The sequence below is a fragment of the Orcinus orca genome, chromosome 5 (genome assembly GCF_937001465.1).
Source record: "Orcinus orca chromosome 5, mOrcOrc1.1, whole genome shotgun sequence".
Taxonomy (NCBI): Eukaryota; Metazoa; Chordata; class Mammalia; order Artiodactyla; family Delphinidae; genus Orcinus; species Orcinus orca.
Window position 1 is genome coordinate 82,444,362 of NC_064563.1, and position 16,464 is coordinate 82,460,825.

Below are 16,464 nucleotides of genomic sequence, written 5' to 3' on the forward strand. Positions count from 1 at the left end.
CAAAACATAGTACTCAATAAATAGTATGTATTATGATTGTTGTAAATCATTGGAATAATTAGAAATTAGAGTTACTATTTGCATTCTGGGATATGTGCAGGAAGAAAAGGCTTCATAAAACGTTTACAGGGTTTTTTGCATTTCTTTTATGTTTATATGTAATATATTATTCACATATAAATGCAGTGCTTTATTACAGTATAAATGCCTCTGATAAAAGACAATGTTTTTCAATTATCTTTTGGTAACTAATAGTATCCAACAAACCAAAAACCCTATCTGTCTTTTGGGTTTGATTGGAACAACAAATACCCAAAGTGTACACCATGATAAACTAGTGAATATATATAAGGTGTTTCACATAAAGACTGTCCCATATCAAAAAAAAAAAGTTTGGGAAACCTTGAATTAAAATTAAATATTTTTATTTAATAATATTAAAGTTCTTTTACAGAACTTCTTAGAGCCATAATATGCAAATCACCATTGCAAATCTTCAATATTTTCCAAAATTTTGGTCCATAGAATCCTTTTTCATTGATCCTCTATTGAGGGAATCACTGAAATACACGTTGAGAAACACTACTTAGACCATATGAAAGACTCTTCCATTTAGCTTATGACTCTATAAAACACTCAAGTTCAGGAAAAAAATCTACAATTAATCTTCAGGTATTTGTAATAACTTTTTCAGACTATAGAAGAGACTTCTTTTTAATTGTAAAAAAAACCCCTGAAACTCAGAAGATAACAAAATTTAAGAGAAAAAATCTCTCATATTATTTCACTGCCTAGATATGACTGTTAACATTTTGATATTTTTTCTGACTTTTTCCCTAATATTAAATTTCCAAAAACTACCAAGCATTACTTGCAAAATTTACGGCCATTAGAAATTGACTTTAAAAAGCAACTGTGTACCCTGGATTCTATAAATCCCATAAAAATTACTTTAGATAGAATTATCAATGAAATTAACTTCATGGGATAGTCATCTAAACAATTTTTCTAATATCCCTATTTATTTCTCTCCCTCCCATTCACCAGAATGGCTTCTCGATAGTTTTCTTTGTGGACTTACTCTTCCCTTATCTTAAATACTGGTATTCCTTTGTATTCTGTCCTAGACTGCAATGTATTCCCATATTATATATGGTCATGAATTCAAGAGCCCACAGGAGCCAGGCAGGTACTGCAAATGAGTTCAACAGGCTGAATAAGAACTGTGCCAAACTGGATAGCACATTACCCACCTACAAAACGAAAGTTGTCAGTTCCTGTTGATTACTGACTTCCATGCAAGAATACTGGACTGGGATTGTTTCATCAGGAATTTTTTCATGAAAAGATGGAAATCCAAATTTTTATCTCTACTCTACCAGTTCTTAAATATTGGAAACTAATAATTCAGAATATATTTAAATACTCTGATGGGCAAACAAAACATATCTGTGAGTCAGAATTGGTTCACTGTCTACAAGTTTGCTACCTCATTTATATACACTTTTCATGCACAATCTCAAATATTCTTATAATTTCAATGACCATGTAAATTCTGATCTCATTAGGTTCAGATTCATATATCCTACATCCTACCATTCTCCCATACCAATTCCATTTGAATAACTTAAAAACACATATAACTCAACCTACCTAAAATTGAACTCATTATTTTACTCCCAACCTACTCCATCTCCTGCATTCTTTCACTAAATGGCACCCTTATCAACACAGTTACTCAGGTCAAACGCTTTGGGTCACTCTTAATTCTTAATATATTATTCTTACATCTTCCCACAATACCCAAGTATTGCCTCTTCTATCTTCTAACTATTTGTTTAATATGTCAGCTTATCTTCACTCCTAAATCCACCCTAATTTTTACCAAGAATACAGTCTTTTCTCTTTTCAATGATTTCTCCATACCTGCATTCAGAGTGGACTTCCTAAATGCAAATTTGGTCAAGTCAATTCTTTGCTTAAAACTCTTCAAAATCTAGCTCCCGACCTTAGATAAAGTCTAAATGCTCAAACTGGCTTACAAGCCTTTCATACTATATATTTTTATTATCTTCTCAACCTTATCTCTTGCCATCCTTTCCCCCAGCCTTTCCAACCAACTAAACTACTTAAAATTTCTGTGCATGGAACAAAAACTCTCACATTCTATCCTTTAAAACTTCTGTTCCCTCTTCCTGGAAGCCCTCTCCTCCAGTTCTCCACTCACCTAACTGAAACTCATCCTTCAGATCTCATGGATGTAACTTCCTTCACAGATACTTCTCTGAGACTTCATGTTTATATTAGGTATCCTTCTTATAGAATTTTCACTTTATATTTCCAATATATTGTAATTGCCTTTTTACTTAATCTCACCTTTATTACACTGGAATCCCGAGAGGAGAGAAACTATGTCTTCTCAGTTTATACTTGTTTCCAGGAGCTAGTATATCATAGTGCTCAATAAATATATTTGAAGTCTGTATGCCTTACATCTATGATTTAGTTCTAAATTTCATGCTCAAATTTTTAATCACATGTAGAAAAAACTGGTTATTTTTTTTTCTTTTAAAGCTAGGGCTGTCCTTCAGAAACAGCTATTTCTGTGCTATAACCTGGAACATATTTTCCCATATAAAATTTTTTAATGTCATTTTTGTTCTATACTACTATTTTATAAGGTATTCTACAAACATTACCGTTTCTACAAACATCACAAAAATGGCTTCCAGTTTCCAAATAACCAATATACACATTATGAGAACACAAGCTATTTATAATTATGGGAACTGCCTACAATTACAATTAGGAGACTTCACTAAAAACACAAACAAGCTAAAAAAATAACAAACATTGAATGAAAAGTATTTCAAGTAAGAACTTAAAATAGAAATAATCTCATATAGCTCAAAGATAATTCTGCATTTCTCACACTTAAAACATGTACTGTTAAAATTTGTTTAAATTTCTAATTATAAAATGATTCTTCTTAATTAAATATGTATTTTATTATTATCCCATACCCTTAACACATATTAATAAGTGGCATGCATTTTCTAATGTATCTCAAGAGGTAGAGAGCAATTAAAAGACTGACTGCTCAGGGAGACTGGAAGTTAGCATTTAAAATTATATCTATCACAGTGGGACTATAATTTCACGGAAAAGACTTCTGGAAATCTGGTGTAAATAAAGCAAGAAACAGTCAGGAGATAAGGTGGCTACTAATGATTTCTTGAGGATATTTCAAAGTCATTTTCAGAGGCACATACAACTCTATAAAACACCGGATTTATATAAATGTGAGATTCTATTCAGAATCACATGCATAAGAAAATATTATGAAAAAATAAAATGCCTTATTTTATTTCTTTAATTTCTCCTAATTTTACCCTCCTTTATAATATACATTTTAAAATTTTCATTAGTTCTGAAATCATAAAGTATGGACTATGTAAATACATATAGGGTGTAAGTCATAGTTCAGGTCGTATTAATCTGAACTATGAAAAGGATTTGTTAAGTAAATGAATATAGAAACAGCATTGCAAGTGTGGTGAAATATTTGATCTGTTTAGATAAAAAACTCTTCTTAATTACTTTATCAGCATTGAATTGACCACAAATGATACACCTATTACTATCTGTACTAATATTAAATTTATATAAAATCTCTATGTTTGATCTCTCAAGTTTACTTTATCAATATCCCAAAACAATATTATGAAAACAAATATTAAGTTCAGCCCTATTTAGTGCTTTTATAGAACTAAGATTATAGGGGGAAAAGCCTTTCCCAAATAGCTGAAAAAATAGATAACTTTTTGGGAGACACATAATTGTCTACCGGACAAGTGTTTTTAAAAATATACACATAGAATATTAAAATATATATGAGCAAAATAGCTCACACCAATTATAATTATAAATGAAAGCTGTAAGTCAACAGCACTTGTATCTATTTATCATACTAATTTTCACTGTCATTAGTTATTTAGTAGCCACTCTGTGGAAAGCACCAAAATAAGCCAAATATGAAGAAAAAAAGAGCAATGAACAAAGGATTCTGCCCTGGAGCAGTTCTTAATCTAATGAGGAAGAATTATCATTAATTAAAAAAACTCATTAGGACATAATATGAGAGGAATATTTTAATAAGAATATAACTAGTAACAACCTTCCCTATCAAGTAATATACATGAACATTGAAACACTGGGAATAGGGAATAGTAGATTTACTTTAAAGACCACAGTCAAGTTTCACGAAAATAGGCTGTTTTAATCAGAGTTTTAGAGAAAACTAATTATGCAATTTAGAATGTATATATACGTGAGAGAATGAGCCAACCTCAAGTCAAACGTACCTTATTAAGGACCTAATATGTACAGAGCACAAACATTTATTAAAGAAAAATTGTTTTTCCAATTAACACATTGACCAGGAAAATTGTCTCTGTATATGCTACAAAAGATGGCTTGGAATTCCATGAAATTTCACATTCGAGGGATTTCACATTTCACATGTGTAGAAACGTAAATATCAGTGCCAAATGAAAGTGGTAATTGCCATCAGCCACATACCCAAAGAGCTGTATACATCACAACATGAAAGATACTGATGAACTGATTCTTCTTGGAACTCAGAACAATATGTTAATGAGGCAAGTGAAGAATAAGCTACCAGCATTTAAAAATATGTGAACTGATCATAATTATTTTTACATAAAGCTAAATGTGGTCATAATCCACTTGCCACTCCCACTGGAAGTGGCTATACTAAGGTTGACTATAAAGAAATGAGATGATTTTCATGTATAAGTTTTAGAATAAGCTTTAATATTTTGTCATCAAATTTTGTATACATAATAACCCTTAATTATTTACAGTATTTGGAAAGTCTAAAATTAGCATATGCTAATACTACAATATCTATTTTTAAAAGCCTTTCGAGTTTTAAATTATTTTAGATGAACTTTTCACTCAAATTCATCATAAATTAGCCATTGATGTTTCAAATAACTCTGCAATTTGATATATATACTGCATAACCATAAGATATATTTAATCCAAATAAAGTGGTATTCAAGTTCAAACTTACAGTTCAATTGCCTTGTTCCACATGATAACATATCCAGAAAGAATGAAAGATTCAATATTTACAATATGTGTATTTCCTCTTTCTGTTCCAACATAGAGCCATTTACTCTGGAAAGGTAGATGACAGTAAGTAATTCTGAAAGAAAGAAAATTACAATTAAAATATCTAAATTTTATATCTGGTCAGCATTATATTTTCCTTATGCTTATAACATAGCGATACCTATATAAACAATAAAATTTACCATATACTCAGTAGCCCTTAGTTATTAGAGTTTGTAGGATAAATAACAATAGTATGTCATTAAAAATAATAATGATAAAACAACCACTATTAAGTATCTAACATGGGCATTGATATATATTATTTCTAACTGAAAATAGCACTTCAAGACATATATATATTTCTGTTTCACAAAAATATTTGCTTTTACTTGCCTAGGACTGACAGCTAATAAGTGGCAAAACTGGGATTCAAATCCATTCCTGTTTGGTTGAAAAACTGCCATATTTCTACAATGCTACACTGTTTGCTTTTTTTCACTTGAAATAAAAATTAGGTATATATGAAACATAAATTTCAGAGGTCAGAGAGTCTGTAGCTTTGTCTACATGAGGTGATGAATTATTTACTTTTTATTCTGATGTTTGGCATCTAAGTAGTATAACGAAAACTTATAAGGTCAGAGATCCATTATACTATTCCCTTATTCTTTTGTTCTGCCTTCATCTTCACAATGGGCTTTCTGACCAATTCTGGGAAACTGTTCCACAGCCAAAGCAACCATGACTCCTATATATGAAATTTGGGAATTTATCAGAGTCTTCTATCCACAGCATCATCACTTTTTCTAGTTGGGCCTACTTAGGCTCCCTAACCACTCTTAAAAAGACATGGGGGGATAAGTTCACAGTTATTCCTTATCCGAACTTGTTACTAAATCATAATATTTCCTAGAGTTTATTTAGAAAAGGAGCTGGTAAATTGTTAGCAGAGCAAAACAGAATTCCGACACCAAGCAGACACACAACTATGGAAAAAAAAAAGGAAAATGAATGGTAAATTCCAAAAAGGATTCCATCTTGTACCTCTTTATATAAGAGTGAACATGCAGTATGTCAAATTTATATTTTCAATCTGGTTCATTGACTTTCTCTACACCAAACTTTATCTATTCAAAAGTATTCTGTTGAAGGCACCTTGCACACTACAATCCAAAAAACTAGAAGCCTTGTTATTACATACACATTTACAGAGTCAATTGACAATCTAATTAAAGTATAACATATATGACATTGGACAATTTTGATTAAAACCTAAAGTCTAGAATTGCTGTTGCCAAGAGATACTCAATAATGTTCCACAGAAAATAACTTGATAGTCATGTTTCTAGGCAATGAACAATCAATTTTCAATTCAATCCATGTAGAAAGAGGAAGCTCATTTTAAAAAGGATCTATGATCACCCTTTCTGAATACTGGGAGAGTAGAAAAAACACCAATCCCATTAAAGTAGACACAAATACAGGAGTTCAGATAGAAAAGGAGCAAACTTAAATATTACATGGTCATTTATAAGGTTAAGAAGAAAAGTCTAAGAACTGCCAGGTTTCAGTAATGAGACCTGAAGCAAGCAGCAAAATTCCAATATAGAGAGACTTTACAGTAAGTACAAGAACAGTGGAATACATGAAGATCCAAACAGAAATATAAATATTCCTTGGACCAACACTACTGTATTCCTCATTCTTATTGATAAGAAATTAGACCCTTTATGACAAAAGGGTTTCATCTTCTGTCCAAAGTCCAACTGATGGGTCATGGTTAAACAAGTAAGAGATTCCCAGAATTAATCTGAACCCAGTTTGAAAAGTAGAACAATAAAACAATAAAAACACTAATTTGAAAAGATATATGCACCCCTATGTTCACTGCAGCATTACTGACAATAGCCAAGATACAGGAGCAATGTAAGTGCCCATCAGTAGATGAATGGATAGAGAACATGTGGTATATACATGTACAATGGAATATTACTCAGCTACAAAATGGATGAAATCTTGCCATTTGTGACAACATGGATGGACTTTTGCTAAGTGAAATAAGTCAGACAGAAATACAACTATTATATGATTTCACTTATATGTGGTATCTAAAAAACAAAACAAATGAACATAACAAAACAGAAACAGAGTTATAGATACAGAGAACAAACAGGTGGTTGCCAGAGGGGAGGAAGATGGGAGGATGAGTGAAATAGGTGAAGAAAATTAAGAGGTACAAACTTCTAGTTACAAAACATATGAGTCATAGGGATGAAATGTATAGCATGGTAAATAGAGTCAACAATGTAATATCTCTGTATGGTGACAGATGATACCTAAACTTATCGTGGTGATCATTATATATAGAAATATCAAATCACTATGTTGTGCACCTGGAACTAACATTGGGTTGTAGGTCAATTATACTTTTTCTTTTATTTAGTATCTATATGAAATTACGGATGTTCACTCTTCTTATTGTCATAATCACTTCATGATGTATGTAAGTCAAGTCATTATGCTGTATACCTTAAAGTTACACAGTGCCGTATGTCCATTTTATCGCAATAAAACTGCAAGGAAAAAAAAGAAACTGAAACCTAAGGACAACCACTCGAAAAAGCCAGCTATGCTTTCCTAAATAAAGCAACTACTTAAGCTATAGCCAATCCCATAATCCTTTGCTTTGCTTTCATGTCTTATCTATAAAAGTCTTGCCCCTAGCTATCTGTGGAGCACTCTTAACCACCTCTGTTGGCACTGCCCAATTCAAATTGATTTTCGCTCAAATTAACTCTTAAAATTAAAAAAAAAAGTAATGTGATTTACTTAAGATGATTGACATAGGTGAAGGAGAGGGCATCATTAAACTTGTGCTGTGTGTTTGATAACCATAAGTGACTAATCAATATCCTTATAGAACTTAATTTACTGTACTTAATAGCTACATTTTCATTTATAATGTATTTCTACCACCACCACCTGCAAGATGAAGGATTTTCTATTATATGTGGGCCTTGGAAAAATAATATTGTTCCTATATCCATATTCACTCATTCTTTCGTAGTAAATCATCTAACACATTGTCTTCCTTCCATTCATCCATTTATTCAAGCTTCACTGAATAATTCTTTATAAAAAGTACTGTCCTTGATTACAACATACCTAATCTTTTTCCTTAAAAAAATATAACATCTAACAGGAGAGATAAGACAAGTTGACAAGAAAAATAAAAGTAAAATGTGTTAATTGCTATAAAGAGTTCAAAGGAGGGAGGGATTAATTCAAGGGAAATCAAGGAAAGCTAAGGTAGAAAACTGTACAGTATTTGAATTGGGCCAAAGGACTCTGTAATTTGATATATTTTTTACATAAGTATATTAAATAAACAAAATACATGTTTCTCAAGCTTGAATAATATACAGATCTTTAAAAAAATTTTTGCTGATCCTCACTTTGACTTACTTTTATAACTTCTTTAACTTATATATAAAAATAAGAAATTCCTCATACTTATGACTCATATATACATAAAACAAAAAACAAATTAAATACAAATAAAACTAGAATTCAAATGACAATTAATTTACATGACATATGAATTTTTTTTTACAAAAATAAAACAATCTCACAATATGGATATGATTCTGACTCCACAGGTTCTTTTATGTCTATACTTACTCTGTGTCTCTCTTTCACCACTTGCCTCTACTTGAATACCTTTGAATTCTGTTCCATAGTATACCATCACATAATTTTATAATCATTTGGTATGAATACATAATACATGTGCATAGTCCACTTTGATTTTTTATTAACCCATAACAATTAAAATAATACTACTTGGTACCAACACAACCATAAATGCAAATATAACTTCACATATTGAAATTGTATGGCAGTATTTTTGCATAAGAGGGTTTATTCAAATCATTCAGAATATTTCCATTAGTCTGATTATAAATTACTGTGGATAATTCACAACCCCAAGACTATAAATCCTATTTTGAGAAACACTGTCAATACACAAGCCAAAAATATACTGTAAAAAGGAAAATGGCTTAAAATTACAAAAATTATGCTGTATAAAATTTAGTGGAAGATTTCAGTTTTGAAACCTTCCCCCCCACTAAGTTCTAACATAGTTCAATTTTAATCTTATTTTTTGTCTGGATTCCAGGTGAAACTTCTAGTACCGGGCATGATGACTCTGGCACCAGTCCCTTCTATAATATTTATAATCATTCTTTATAACCTGGTTATACTCAGAATCAGGTATATGATTCTGCATATTAAAAATACAAACCAGAGATGACGATTCAATAGTTCTGGAGTAATATCTAGGAATACTGTTTTAAAACTCTTTCTGGGTGGTTCTGATACATAACCACAGTTAAGAACTACTAAATTATAACAACAACCTTAAATTTTTAGTATAGATAAATATCTCATTAAAATGCATATCCCAGATTCCAGTCACACAAACTGTGACTCCTTGGACTTGGGATGGAACATATGACTGATATTTTAACAAATATTTTGCTATTCAAAATGAAGTCCATAGACCAGCAGCATGGATGTTACCTGGAAGCTTAGTAGAAATTCAGAATCTCAGGCCCAATCCCAGAATTAGAATTTGAATTTTATGAAGAACCCCCAGGTGAGTCACACACACATGAAAGTTTAGGAAGCACTTCTCTAGGTGATTCTGATACAGACAATTCATGAACTACATTTTAAGAAATGTAGTTCTGTGGCTGAATGACTGCTGCTTACTTACTCTTCAAGTTTTAGGATAAGAACCTAAATTACTAAGTTAGTAGTAGGGATAAAGCTATGTAGTACCCCCCAAACAGCTAATGATGGTTATAATAATGATGATAAGGTGAAGCACAACAACAGCTAGGGAAAGGGACAGATAGCTACCCTAAGATTCCCTCAACATCTTAAGTCAAAGGCTGATATTTAGGAGTTTTAGTGGAAAAACTCAAATCATATAAAAAGCAAAAATAAGGAATTAAATTTTCTTTATGAAAAAGAATCTGATAATTTTAGACAACCTATATCTAGCTGAATTATAATACAAGAGATAAAATTAAATAGGTAGTGACATTTTAGTTAAATTTCATTCATTGTCTTAATGGGCTCTAATTAACCAGACAGTAAAAAATTCACTGAATTTTATTGCCCATAATTAGTTGAAAAACTAACAAATGTAAGTCAAATTTTAAAAATAAGTCAAATCTGCATTTGCATAGGGAATAACAATGATTTTTGGCAAATGCAATTCTGAGAAGCTTATTTTCATTCTCCTACAGTGAAAGAAATAACATTTTCTATCATTTAAATTCATAGAATATTTCAATTTCTGAACGGGAGAACTGAATTAGTGGAGGCCACGTGGGGAGCAGGAATGAATCACAGGTCTTCTGGTCAGGGTGATAAAAGTAGAAGTATGATGGGGAGCCATAACCCCACCCCAGTAAGATGCCTCTCCCAACCTCAGGTGTTAGTTGAAGGCCAAATAGGGAACCTGAACTTCTATTCCCACCAGTTAGCAACAAGAGGTCATCTGCCCTTCTGTTGCCAGAGCAAGGTCAAAACAACCCACCCAAAACAGGAGGTTTAAATAAGACCTAGGGTGCCATAACATTATACTGAAAGTGTTCAGTTTGTATTAAAAAATCACTCATACCAAGAAATAGAAAAATCACAGTTTGAATTAAAAAATAGATACCAATATCAAGATGATACAGATGTTAAAATTCACTGAAAAATATTTAAAAGAAGCTATCATAAAATGGAACAAGCAATTATGAATAAAATGAAAAAAAAAACAAAAACCAGAAAGTCTCAGCAAAGAAACAGAAGATAAAAAGAAGAATCAAATGCAAATTTTACTACTAAAAAGTACAATAAAGAAAATTTTAAAACCTACGGATAAACTGAATAGCATAATGGAGGAAACAGAAGAGGCAGTAGACTCAAATATAAAGCAATATAAATTATCCAATCTGTAAAACAGACAGAAAACAGATGTAAAAAAAAAAAATCAGAGACTCAGAAACCTGTGGGACAAAAACAAAACATGTGATAACAATCATGTTATCAGGGTCCCAGAAGGAAAAGGATGGGACTGAAAAAGGAGTCAAAAAAATAATGTCTAAAAACTTCCCAAATTGGTAAAAGGCAAAACAAAGGATTCAAGAAGCTGAAAAAACTGAAAAGGATAAACCCAAAGAAATAAAACCAAGACAGATCACAACCACATATCTGAAAACTAAAAATGAAAAGAAAAAAATCTTGAACGTGGCAAGAGAGCAACAACACTTTAACTACAGGGGAAAAATTCCGATGATAGCAGATTTCTCATCAGAAAACAGGGGACCAAAAGGAAGTAGAACATTACTCAAGGGCTTAAAGAAAAGAACTGTCAACCCAGAATTCTATACATGCGAAATATATTTCTGCTTTTATTAGATGAAGGAAAGCCAAGAATTTGTCACTAAAAGATCAACTCTAAGAGAATGGTTAAAGGGAGTTTACTAAACAAAAAGGAATAATTTTTTTTAAAATAGGAATATTTGAATATCAAGTGTGAATAAAAAACAACAAAAAGTAAAACTATGGGTAAATACAATATATTTTCCTTCTCATAATTTCCTAAATTATGTTTGACAGTTGAAGGAAAAATTATAACACAGTCTGATTTGGTTCTAAATATAGAGAGAGGAAAATTTATTATAAATGAGGGAAATAAAAAAGAAAAGGTCTTTATACTTCATTCAAACTGGGAAAATGTAATAGCAAAAGACTGTGGTAAATTGTTTATATATAATGAAATGTCTACAGCAACCTCTAAAGAAGTGAAGTGATACAAAAAGACACTAAATAATAAAGATAAATCAAAATGAAATTCTAAAAAAATGTTCAAGTAAAAACAGGATGGCAAGAAAAAAAATACCAAGTAGGTTAAAAACAGAGAGATCAAGCAGACAACAAAAAATAAAATGAGATCTTAAGTCCTGAGATATCAATAATTACAGAAAATGTAAACACCAATTAAAATACACAGATTGACAGAGTGAATTGAAAAAACATAACCAAACTATACACTGTCTACAAGAAACTTACTTCAATTATATTGACATGGAAAAGCTGAAAGTAACAAGAATGACAAGATATATCATGCAAACATTAATCAAAAGAAAGCAGAAGAGGTTATATTAATATCAGATTAAAAAAAGAGTTCAGATAAAAAAGAGTTCAGATAACCAGAGACAGAGAAGGACATTATGTAAAGATAAAAGGTCAGTCCACCAAGAAGACAGAGCAATCCCAAATGTGCATGCACCAAACAACAGGTTGCAAAATACATGAAGCAAAAACTGATAAAACTGAAAAGAAAAAAAGAGAGACTCCATGATGCTAGTAGATTTCAACACCTGTCTCTAGCAAATCAGTAAGGATACAGAAGAACTCAACACAACCATCAGCCAACAGAAACTAATCAACATTTATAGAATAATCTGCTAAACAACAACAAAATAGGCATTCTTTCCTAGCAGCCATAAAACATATACTAAGATAGATGATATCCTGGGCTAAAAAACCTCAGTAAATTTAAAATAATTCAGATCATATACAATGTGTTCTCTAAACACAATGGAATCAAACTAGAAATCAATAAAAGAAAGATAATAGGAAAAAAATCTCCAAATACTTAGAATTAAGCAACACACTTCTAATCCATGGGCCTAAGAAGTCATCATAAGGGAATTCAAAAAATACACTGAACTGAATGACACTGGAAATACAATAAATCAAAATATGTGGGAGCTTAGACATTGATTTGAAACTTTTCCTAAAGCAATGCCAAAAGGGAATTTATAGCACTAAATACTTACATTAGAAAAAAGGAAAAGTTTCGAATCTATGTCTAAGTTCCCACTCTCAAGAACCTAGAGAAATAAGAGCAAAATAAATCTAAACCAAGTAGACAAAAAAAAATAATAATAAAAAGCAGAAATTAATGAAATTGAAAACAGTAAAGCAATGGAAATAATCAATGAAACAAAAAGCAGTTTCCTTGAAAAGTTCAATAAAACTGAAAAATCTCCAGCAAAACTGACAAGAAAAAAAAAAGGGAAGACCATTTAGCAATATTAGGAATTAAAAAGGAATATCACTACAGATCATGCAAACTTAAATATGACAGTAACAATTTTACACAAGTAATTCTGACAACTTATGAAATGAACTGATTCCTCAAAAAGCACAAATTAGAGGGCTTCCCTGGTGGCGCAGTGGTTGAGAGTCCGCCTGCTGATGCAGGGGACACGGGTTCGTGCCCTGGTCCGGGAAGATCCCACATGCCGTGGAGCAGCTGCGCCCGTGAGCCATGGCCGCTGAGCCTGCGCGTCAGGAGCCTGTGCTCCACAATGGGAGAGGCCACAACAGTGAGAGGCCCACATACCGCAAAAAAAAAGCAAACAAAAAACAAACAAACAAAAAAAAAGCACAAATTAGAGCAATTCCCCAAATCTGAAGTAGATTGAATAGTTCTATAACTAGTAAGAAAATTTAATTAGTAATTTAAAAATTTCCAGAAAAGAAATCTTCAGGTCCATATGGTTTCACAAGAGAATTCTATCAAATATTTAAAGAAAAAATATCACCAATTCTAACAATCTCTTCCAGAAAATACAAGAGGGAAAACTTCCCAATTCATTCTATAAAGATAGGATTACCTGAGAGTGAAATCAGATAAAGACAATACAATAAAGAAACCCACAAAGTGTATACCCTAAAAATATATAACTTTTACTTGTCATTTTAACTCAATAAAGCTGGAAGGGGGAAAAAAGTATGCACCAATACTCCTCATGAATACTGATGTAAAAATCCTTAACAAAAGATTAGCAAATAGAATTCAGCAATATATAAAAAGACCAAGAGAAGCTTATTCCAGGAATGCAAGGCTAGCTCAATATTTGGAAATCGGTCAATGTAATTCACCACAGTAACAGGCTAAAACAGAAAATATGATCATATCAATTGATGCAGAAATAGCATTTGACAAAATTCAACATGCACTCATGATAAAAGCTATCAAAAATAGTATTAGAGAGTATTCTCTCAACTTCATAAAGATCAGCTACAAAAAGCCTACAGAAACATTATACTTAATGGTGAAAGAACGAATGCTTTCCCTCTAAGATCAAGAACAAGGCAAGTTCTTCTATTTCTAGTTCCTTGAAGTGTAAAGTGAAATTATTAAGGTCTGTCTCATTTTGTAATGTAGGCATTTATCACTACAAACTTCCCTCTTAGAACTGCTTTTGCAGACTTTCATAAGTTTTGATATATTATGTTTCCAATTTCATTTGTTTCAAGATATTTCTTGATTTCTCTATTGATTTCTTCTTCAACCCATTGGCTGTTCAAGATCATGTTGTTTAATCTCCACATATTTGTGAATTTTCCAGCTTTCCTCTTGTTATTGATTTTTAGTTTCATACTGTTGTGGTCAGGAGATATTTGGTATGATTTCAATCTTCTTAAATGCTAAGACATGTTTTGTGATGTATCATGTGATCTCTCCTAAAGTATGTATGTTCCATGTGCACTTGAGAAGAATGTATATTCTGCTCCTGTTGGGTGGAATGTTCTGTGTATGTCTGTTAGATCCATTTAGTCTAAAGTGTCATTCAGGTCCATTATTTCTGCAATGATCTTCTGTCTGAATGATTTACTCATTGCTAAAAAAGTAGGTACTGAAGTCCCCTACTATTATTGAATTGCTATTTTTCCCTTCATATCTGTTAACAATTGCTTAATATACTTAACTGCTCCAATATTTAATATGTATATGTTTACAACTGTTATATCCTCTTGATAAATTGACCCCTTTATCATTATATAATGAACTATTTGTCTTTTGTTAGTGTTGGACTTAAAGTATATTTTGCTGATACAGGTATAGCTACCCTTGCTCTTTTTTGGTTTCCATTTTCTTGACATATCTTTTTCCATCCCTTCACTTACAACCTGTTAGTGTCCTTAGTGTATGGTATTGGAAAGCAGACTTACATTCATTGTAAATGCATATTGAAAAACCACTACAAACTTTCTAAAGAAGTATAACTGATATGCTAGGAGAAGAGAGAAAACAAAATCATACAAAATGCCCAATTAAAACCAGAAAAGGTAGAAAAGGGGGAAGAAAAGATTTAAAGAATAAGTGCAATGTTTAGAAAACAGTTACAAATATGGTAGATATTAATTCAACTATTCAACAATTACATGTAAATGTCTTTGTTGACAAATTAAAAGATAGAGATTTTCAAAGTAGATAAGAAAAATAACTATGGGTTATTGAAACAAAAACTCTTAAAAATACTGACAGTGTTCCACTCTGTGATATTTATCCAAAGAAAATGAAAACACTAATTCAAAAAATATACACACCTCAAGGTTCATAACAACATTACTTACAACAGCCAAGATACGGAAGCAACCTAAGTGTCCAACAACGGATGAGTAAATAAAGATGTGGGAGATATATACAATGGAATATTACTCAGCCATAGAAAGAATGAAATTTTGTCATTTGTGACAACATGGATGGACCTGGAGGGTACTATATTTAGTGAAGTCAGAGAAAGACAAATACTGCATGTTTTCACTTATATGTGAAAGGAGAAAGATATACATATGATGCTAACACTAATCAAAAGAAAGCTGAAGTAGCTATATTAACTTAAGACAAAGCAGACATCAGAACAATAAATATTATCAGGGATAAGGATGGGCATAAAATAATGATAAAAAGGTCAATTCTCCAAGAAGATGTAACATCTTAATGTATATGCACGTAACAACAGACATTAAGGGCTTCCCTGGTGGCGCAGCGGTTGAGAATCTGCCTGTTAATGCAGGGGACACGGGTTGGAGCCCTGGTCTGGGAGGATCCCACATGCCGCGGAGCAACTAGGCCCGTGAGCCACAACTACTGAGCCTGCACGTCTGGAGCCTGTGCTCCGCAACAAGAGAGGCTGCCATAGTGAGAGGCCCGTGCACCACGATGAAGAGTGGCCCCCGCTTGCCATAACTGGAGAAAGCCCTCGCACAGAAACAAAGACCCAACACAGCAAAAATAAATTAATTAATTAACAACAGACATTAAAATACATGAAAAAAACTGATAGAAATGCAAGTATGAAGAGAAGAATTTATTAATATAGCTGGAGACTCTAACACCGAGGCAGAAAGTCAGAATACAGGTGACCAGAATAGCAGCATCAATCAACTTGATGTAAT

General features: G+C 32.0%; 2 protein-coding genes across 6 annotated transcripts in view; both read right to left on the reverse strand.

The window, feature by feature from the left end:
- The window catches only part of SLC15A2 (solute carrier family 15 member 2), a 779,020-nt gene that overhangs the window by 685,422 nt on the left and 77,134 nt on the right, over window positions 1-16,464 (reverse strand). The window lies entirely within an intron of this gene.
- STXBP5L (syntaxin binding protein 5L) overlaps window positions 1-16,464 on the reverse strand; it is a 361,807-nt gene that overhangs the window by 236,827 nt on the left and 108,516 nt on the right. For all 5 annotated transcript variants that reach the window (XM_033403324.2, XM_033403323.2, XM_004278542.4 and 2 more), the window contains exon 6: window positions 5,099-5,233. In XM_033403324.2, coding sequence (XP_033259215.1) covers window positions 5,099-5,233 — 135 coding nt within the window. The remainder of the gene's footprint in view (window positions 1-5,098; window positions 5,234-16,464) is intronic.